This window comes from Leptinotarsa decemlineata, unplaced genomic scaffold, assembly GCF_025532065.1.
Source record: "Leptinotarsa decemlineata unplaced genomic scaffold, Ldec_3_MD MMD2_tig00026328_RagTag_RagTag, whole genome shotgun sequence".
Taxonomy (NCBI): domain Eukaryota; kingdom Metazoa; phylum Arthropoda; class Insecta; order Coleoptera; family Chrysomelidae; genus Leptinotarsa; species Leptinotarsa decemlineata.
Window position 1 is genome coordinate 33,286,519 of NW_027412688.1, and position 8,803 is coordinate 33,295,321.

Below are 8,803 nucleotides of genomic sequence, written 5' to 3' on the forward strand. Positions count from 1 at the left end.
AAAAATCGGCTTTTCAGATAATGAATTTGCTCCATTTCCTCTGTCGCTGTTATAGAAAATTGAATTAGATAGAATAAAAAAGTGTGAATTTTACAACGAATTCAGAGACATTACAAGTGTACCAGACACTACTATATGATAAGTATTCAATAGGAATCTCAATACCAGCAAAATGAATATCATCAAGAATATAAACTTTGATTGCCACAAAAAAACAATGAACATCCCTGCCCTTTGAATATCAAATGATTAACAGAATACCATACAAGCACAACAAAAAATTGTGTCTAATGATACAAAAATCTAATGATACAAAAATTATTCAATAAACACTATATTGGATGAACTACAATTATAAGACGCCGATATTTTGACTATATACAGGATGTCCCAGAATTTAGTTAACGAGCAATATCTTCGTTATTTGTAAAGCTGTGAAAATGTAAGATGTAAGGAAAGCAGTATTGAAAAACGTCAGATCATCTATGAAATAATTTAAGGATTGCAGTTCATAAGAAATCAACCCCCAACTTTGTTTTTCAAATGATACCCCCAGAAAATGTCTACTTTGTTTTTCAGTCTCCATATCACTTTTCAATCTTTTTGACATAAAAAGATTTCCAAAAATGGAATAAATCAGCTTGGAAATATCCTTCTAAGAACATCGTTAACATCATGTTGACCATTTTTAAAAAACTATTCTCTACTTATACTTTTTGAAATGGCACCTCCAAAAAATTTACACCCAATTATTTGAGTCTCCCTGTCACTGTTATAACAGTGAATTTTTTTTTTCAAAAATGCCTACTCAGATAACCATATCAGCAACAACAAACATCCTGAAGTACAAAAAAGTCAGTTGTCGAATGTTAGTTCATCTATTCCAGTACAGCTGACACAGACTGAAATAGAGTTCATGACTCATAACATTGCCTTTTCCATTGACTTCTAACATCATGCAATAAAGCTAAATCGGTCATGTTGTGTGGTTCATGCCACCGTCTTGTTGAAATCACCTGTCGTCTAGTACATAATCTTCAATTGCAAGGCAAAAAAGTGGGTTATCATACAGCCATAGCAATCTGGATTGAAGGTGACGATTCTTCCAGCGCCATTTTGGAAAAAATGTGAGCCAATGGCACCTCCAGACCATAATGCACACCAAACAGTCACTTTTTCCGGATGCAATGGCTTATCCACAATCACTTTGGGGTTCTCCGAGTCCCATACGCAACAATTTTGCTTGTTGACGTAACCATGGAGTGAGAAATGAGCTTCATCGCTGAAGAGAATTTTGTTCAAAAAATCAACATTGAAAGCCTGTTGCTCTAGCTCCCAATCAACATATCTACGGCACTGTTAATGGTCAACTGTTAATTGTAGCGTGAGTCGAACTTTATATGGATGAATGTGCAAATCCAAACTATAGTAGATATACTACCATTGATATCATGTTAACACCCTGACATTTCCTGGACATTAAAGGCTCAGCAACATTATATAATATTCACTTGAGTAGGACACTCACTTTTTCAAGAATAATTTCAATATATTGATTGAATTTCCAAACTGAAAATTGCCCAGATAAATATAAGTGAAGTAATTTTATTCAGTGATGTTAAATGCATATTATTAGTTAATCAAATATTGATGAATGAGTGAATCCACCTCTGGAATCACTAGACATTCCTGAATGAACTTACTTGCCTATGGTCAGCAAAGATGTTTGAGGCTCTAGTTTGTTTGGGGTGTAGTTACAATCATACAACACACTAATTGAATTTTTTTCTAGAGGCCTGATTATATTGTGTAATAAACTACAAATCAAATGACTTGAAAATAACTACCTGCTTATCCTGTAACAAGTGTATGTTATTTATCAATACTGATAAAATGAGATAAGTTGGGTAAACCACTAAGATAAAAATATCTTTAATTGTGAGATTCCTAAAAAAGCTTAAATGCATAATATATACATGATTAAGTAATGAATTTGAAAAATTAAACTCCAAGGACGACTGCTATTAATTGTTGAGTCACAGTAGCATCACAGATATTTATACATCAAGAAAGGGTAATGTGCAATGAAAATCACATTTGAAAGTGATCTTGACCACAGTTGTAATCTCATTAAACACCTGTTCATCAGTATCTGACAATCGGTTTTAATTAAAATACCCTTGAGAGTTCTTACTGTTATACAGACTAAAACAACAGGGTTGGTCTCTTTTCCTCAAAATAGTACTAAAATACCACGCAAAAATCAATAACAACCATCCTTTGCTAAGCTCAAACAGTTATTTTGGGCGAAGTCACCTATAGGAAACGACAAGTGCATGCCATCCACTTGTTTTGCGTGACTCTCTGCTGCCCTGTTTTCGGTTACTGCTGTTATTAGAGTTCAGTGACATATAGGGCTAAAAAAAGGTCACCGTTTATTGCCGAAAGAGGTGCACTTGTCACAGCTAACAGAATCGTCAGTTCAATAACAGCTCATTTCAGAAGCACAAATACAAAACGAATATTCAGATAAATGCTTGGCACTGAAATCACATAGCAATCTTCAATCGGTACAGTTACGGGTTACACCTAAAGTCCGCCATATTACCTTAATTAGTTCACGTTAACCATGTATTGATGAGAAGTGAAAAAACTCACCTCAACACAACTCCAGTTATAATTTTGCCGAACCACTATTTTTACTATCAAAAATTAATTGATATCTTAAATTTCACAGTCCATTCACTTGTTCACGAATTCACAAACGCAAACGCCCTTCATGACAACTAACATTGAATACTTAAGGCGCAAGCGCATAAACAATTGGGTACAAAAGTGAATAAAACACGCCCATTGAACATGAACTCAGAGTAACATGAACATCCTTTGGCTCATGGAACAAATAACTTTCTCATTTTGTGATATTTTGTCATTGTCAATAGTTATAGTGACGTGATCGTGACGTAATTTATTTAAAATTACTAACAAAATTGTGAGGAAATAATACAAATGAATAAAATAAAAACAACAATAAAAATTAATTGGCGCTCCGGGGCGACTTCATTGATTCCAGTGGCGCATTTGCTTTTTCAGCTGCAGGAAAACCCGGAAAAAACCTGCAGCACCACATCATCTGAAGATCTTGATCCAACAATGTCCTCTCTCTTATAAAACAAAATGTAGGGTGTCTCCAGAGGCTCCAATAGATTCAATGCATCGCCAGAACACTTCGTGACACGACTATCGTCAAACTTAAACCAGTCCGTTTCGTCTTTGACCAAGGCGTAATAATGACCAAATTCAACGCCAGAACCACAGTGAACAATGACTGCATGAATATTATAATAGTGGTCTGCTAGGTTGAAATGTTCATCTATTTCGAACCTTCCAAAAAGTTTCTTGCTTCCGTTAGAGGTTGAGTCTTGTTTAAAAATCATTAGCGTTATTATATTATTATATTATATTATTATTATATTACAAAATTATATAATTGAACTTGCCCTATATCATCCTACACAAAATTTTCTGTCAGAAATTTACAATTATCCATCATCTATATATTTTATGAATATAATATTAGACTGAAAATCGTAACTATTCGAGAAACTACCTTGAGGCCTCGCATCGTAAACGTGCATTCGCATATATACTGTTGTTTGGGATGTCACAACATCACAACTATTCTGATTGAGAAGTGTTCAGAATAGGTAATTTAGTTCTAAAAATATTAAGTTCATTAAAATTTTCGGACATTTTTTAATAGTTTTCATAGGCGTATGCATTTGTGTCAATCATTATCTTTTTGTATCGATAAGGATTCTTACGGAGTGAAGTATAACATTAACGTGTTTGTTACTTCTGCCCTTCGATAACTCATGTTTAAATCTGACAAAACAACACATGTTGCGATTTTGTAAATTGATTAGTGGAAATCAAAAGATAAAGTATTACTTCGAAACGTTATGGATTTTCATCGGCCAATTCCCTCACAATTTCAGATAGGATTTTCCAACTGCAGCTTTTTGTAGCATTGAATTATTAACTTTCAATTTCATTTGAAAATTTGAAGTTATACGTTTGAAATACTCCTATTCTTTTTTAATACCACTTCAATGCTACTATGAGTATTTCATGTACTTTGTATACAGACTAACCATATACAAAGCTATGCATATAGATAAGAATTTCTACTAATGATGGCGCTACTACCTAAACGATAAACAGCTGATCGGAATCTCTTGATGTGAAACATAGATTATGTTTGTTGTTTTGGAGTTTTTCGTGTTTTGAGTCTTTGATTGTTATTTTTTGTGGGAGGGAAATAGTTTTGTTGATGAGATCATTATGGAAACAGTTGACAGGAGTCTGTTTTTATTTTACCATCTGACTTAGTTATAGTATCCCCGATAGACGTCGCATCTTGATGATGAACTTCCCTATTGTCAACTGCCAACCTAACATTACCAGAGGGCGATTATTTTATTTGTGAATTTTTTAGGGGATTCCACAATACGTTCGTAATGCCAAAAGTACTTTTATTTTCAGTATTGTTCACGTATTTTTTTCTTTAGAATAGAACTGTCGTTACTTCTTCAAAGAAGGAATCAACAAGTTACAATTCATTGGTCCCCCAAGAATAGGAAAGGTTCAATAAAAAATGGCAGAGGCTGAAAATATAAATGATTACTCGGAAGATACACCTCGAAGACGCCCTTATCATCAAAATAATCAAAGCATGCGACCTCCCTATTCCGCAAGGGGACGAGGTCGAGGAATACCTGATTCACACCTAATAAATACAAGTGATTACTTGGAAGATGCTCTTCATAAACGTCCTTATCAAAGTAATCAAAGCATGCGACCTCCCTATTCCGCAAGAGGACGAGGTCGAGGAAGACCTGATCCACATGTAATGAAAGCTATGCATTTTTTTGGTGTCAGAGACTTGAGAGAAATTCTTGATCGAAAGCACCAGGAAGAAGCGGCAAGTATATTACTATTGTTGCCTGATTGAAAGCAATTCAATTTAAGATACTATGTACAGAATTGCCTAAATTATCTGGCAAGTACTCTCAACTTGATCCCATCGATAATCTTTCTGTTCTAATGATCACTTCTTTTTGGTAATATTAGCGTTTCTCATTGGTGAAACTAGTGCACATTTTTCTGTATTTCTACCCTGTATTTCTTAATATGATAATGAATGCATACCAGTTTCTGAAATGGAAACTGCTACGTCTTGTAAAAAAACCACAACAAAACTTTCAAAAATATATTGAAAGTGTTCCAATGTTTAAAAAATTTCCCTATAAAATTCTTATTTGATATTACATTAATGGAAACAACCTACAGGGTACCTTGACTTTGACCTCGAGTTGAAAGGTTAGGATAGATGAAGGTCAACCAACTTAACTTTTTCAAAACGAGAACCTGTTTTAAACACTTGACAATTCTGAAATGTAATATTTTTGGAAATTATCTGCAATATATCAGAGCCAGCCACAGACATTTTGGAACACTGACTTTGTCTCAAAAACTTTTCCTGAATGATCCATGTTTTCGTAACAGAATTACATTCATTTTGAGCTCTTTTGCCTTAATTAACCTCAACTTATCATTTTCCAGAACCAAATTTGTATTTGAACTTGAATATGGTGCTGATAGTGAACCAGATACATTTCAAGCAAAAATGGAGACGAGAGAGATGAATTTTAAAAAAAATTACATACTTATGTAGAACATTGACTGACAAAAACAAGAAAAATGCATCACTGGCTAAACTTTTGAAAAAAATTATGAAAATTTAAAGAAATAGATGCTGAAATTGTCAACTTTATTGAAAAAATAGACAAAAACTAAATGGCAGATCATTTTTTTAATATTCATGATAGAAAAGAAGACTAAAATTGAAACCTCAAATAAATGAGAGGATAAGTATTCTTATATTGAGACTGGTTTGAGGATGCTGTGAAGAACTGAAAACCGGAATAGATTAACTCTATACTGGTTGCCAGGACACTTGCCTATCACAGGCAACAAAAAAGCTGATGAGTATTTTAAACACAGATCAGCAGCACCTTACATTGTCTCTGAACCAGCTGTGGAGATACCAAAATCTTTGGTACCAGATCTGAAAATAGTTCAAAGTGAAAAGCGAGAAAATTCATATAATTTGGAATTATTATTGAAGAAGAGATAATATCCAAAAGTGGGCCTTCCTTATATATAGAATATATTAAAATTGTTTAATCAACTACATAAAATAAACGAAAATGAATAATCTTCTTATTAAACTTTTTTGCACAATTGCCAAAAAAAATTTATTTTGCACTAACAGAAGTGAAATACCAAATTACGCTTCAAAGTTTTTTGTTACATAGGATTTTTTTACGACTATATTGAAATATCATATATGAATGATAGAATGGACAAAGCAAAGTGTTTCACAAATGAACTCCAATGTTATAATCTGTTGCTTTTATTGTTTAAGTTAAAATAGAGAAATGGGCAAATGAATAGGCCTCAACTTGTATTGTTGCTTCATTGATCAAAGCCCATTTTTTCAGATGAGAGGTGGTCCAACTGATTCCTCCTGGTCTGATCCGGAACTAGAAGATTCATATCACCAGCAGAACAAGGTATTTAGTGAAAATATATTCTTCTACCTTACCGCTAAACTCATTTTGTTTTTATAAATAATGAATCAAAATACATCTACATTTCAAGGATCGTCAGGCTTCTCAAGGTGGTCCACCATCTCGTGGTTCAAGAGGCAGAGGAAACGCTAGAGGACGCAATAAACCTACCTTTATTCAAAACCCATTGAATGTAATGGTTCAGTTCAGCACTTCGACAGGCGAACGCAACTATTCAGTAGATGAGAACAATACACTAGATGACATCAGACATGTTCCTGACCACATGTACTCCCTCCAACCTTTTGGAGAAAAAGTCAAAGGAAGGGGAGGAAACTGGAGGGGCAGACCTAGAGAAGCTGGAGTTATTGGTGGCGAGGAAAGAGGTAGGGGAAATGAAAGAAGGGGAAGAGGTCGAGGAAGGGGAATGTCAACTAGGAATCGGGAATTTGAAGATGGTTTTGAAGTACGGGCTAAGAGTGCCGAAAGAAGTGATCGAATGCCTGAAAATGATGTTAAAGAACACAGAGCGAGAGGTAGAGGAAAGAATGTTAGAAGTAGAAGTGTTGAAACAAGAGATAGAGTAGAGGTGAGAGATTTTGAAAGGGACCCTAGAGGTAGAGGTGGAAGTTTTAGAGGAAGAGGTCATAGAAGAGGGCGAGGCAAACGCCATACCAATCCATCTGATGAAAACACGCAAGTTCAGGATACCACTGGAGAACAGTGTGTCGATTCTGAAGAGAACAATCCAGAAGAATCTGAAGTAAAAATAGAACAACCTACAGAGGGTGAAACTGGGATTCTGGTAAGCCAGAAGAAAAAACAAGAAGGGAATGAGAAGTTAGTCATAACTTCTTCTGGTCAGGAAAATAGGAAGAGAGTCGTCAGGTTTGACTTGAAAGATGATAGCGAGAAACAACCTGAAAATAATGTCGGTAATGACACAGTAGAATGTGCAGAAGGAAAGTCTGAAATTGATTCTGAAACAGTCGCTGTTACCGCTAAGGAAGACTATGAGGAAGAAAACATAAACGAATCCAATTGTGATAAAGACGAAGCAATTGTGGATGAAAAAACTAACTTATGATTTTGCCTCATATGTGACCTTGCTGTATTGATTATTCAGGTATGTAAATTGTCATTATAGATCAAGGGGAAGCGTGGGGATAGGGATATGGAAGCTGGCTATTTCTAGAGATGGTCTGATTTACTCTTATCATTTTCAAAACTCTAGATCTCACTATTTATAAAGAATTCAAAATGAAAATAGTTGGCATTTCCCGGACTAAATTTTCCACAAAAAACTAGATGTACTGGTGATTTCTAGGACGAACGTAGTGGAAAGATGAACTGAAAATAACTGAAATCAAGACTGCTACATTTGATTACAAATGACATCCATTTCCTCTTTTTTTAAATGCATGTGAGAAAATTGTGACTTCTTTTGAGTCCAGTCAAAGATTGACTATTAAAATATGTCTAGTTGAATTCTTTGTCAATTCAAATTGTCATGATATTTCTCACCTTCTGATGACAGAAATATCTTTAAGGGAAATTTCTGATTTTAATTGAAAATAATTTCAATGTAACAAAATATAAAATACAGCACTGGTTACTTATAATGAAGGATTATCATGATTTAATTATCAATATTTGTGTGTCTTATGAGACCAGCTATTATATTTATTTATTTTATTGTTATTTCAGCAGGGTTTTTGAATGTATAAACTCATTTTCAAATATTGGGAAAGGTTTTTGACGAATAATTTTAATCCAGTTTTTATTTTATAGTTCAAATTATATATTTGATATTGGACAAGTCAAAACTAGTCTCATGTTTGAAGATGGGCTAAAACAGCACGCTTTTTTGTGATACATGTTCTCAGCATATTATTTGTTGATTAAATTTTGCAATTTCATGTTATTCTTAACGTACGTTTTATTGATATACTTATATATAAATATATTTATAGAAAATTATTTTTTTGAAATTGAATATACTTGTTAATACAAATATCTCTTATTATTTATTGGCTAAAAACTAATTGTGTCATTCCTGAAAACCACATAGATCTATATACAATGAGAACCACATAAATCTGTGTGCAGATGAAAATTTTGACAGTGTATTCACTAATGATGGGGTCACCCATGCTTGTTCTTCCAGT

At 33.9% G+C, this 8,803-nt stretch overlaps 2 protein-coding genes across 10 annotated transcripts in view; one reads left to right on the forward strand and one right to left on the reverse strand.

Annotated features, from left to right (window-relative positions):
• beta-Spec (spectrin beta chain) overlaps nucleotides 1-2,824 on the reverse strand; it is a 75,915-nt gene extending 73,091 nt beyond the window's left edge. For 6 of the 7 annotated variants that reach the window (XM_023161822.2, XM_074182087.1, XM_074182084.1 and 3 more), the window contains exon 1: nucleotides 2,659-2,824. The gene's annotated coding sequence lies outside the window, so the exon portion shown is untranslated. Of the gene's footprint in view, nucleotides 1-1,703; nucleotides 1,823-2,658 lie in introns of those variants that run through there. The other variant, XM_074182083.1, reaches the window with a different exon arrangement.
• Nucleotides 2,825-4,381: 1,557 nt separating this feature from the next.
• Nucleotides 4,382-7,879, forward strand: LOC111506679 (uncharacterized). Of its 3 annotated transcripts, none has more exons than XM_023161829.2 (4): nucleotides 4,382-4,513; nucleotides 4,572-4,984; nucleotides 6,567-6,638; nucleotides 6,727-7,879. In XM_023161829.2, the coding sequence occupies exons 2-4, from the start codon at nucleotides 4,658-4,660 to the stop codon at nucleotides 7,720-7,722; spliced, it is 1,395 nt and encodes a 464-aa protein (XP_023017597.2). In that variant the 5' UTR covers nucleotides 4,382-4,513; nucleotides 4,572-4,657; the 3' UTR covers nucleotides 7,723-7,879. The 3 variants fall into 3 exon arrangements, with proteins under 3 accessions (XP_023017597.2, XP_023017600.2, XP_023017599.2); XM_023161832.2 differs by having other exon boundaries at nucleotides 4,400-4,513; nucleotides 4,577-4,984; XM_023161831.2 differs by having other exon boundaries at nucleotides 4,405-4,517.
• Nucleotides 7,880-8,803: the final 924 nt, after the last annotated feature.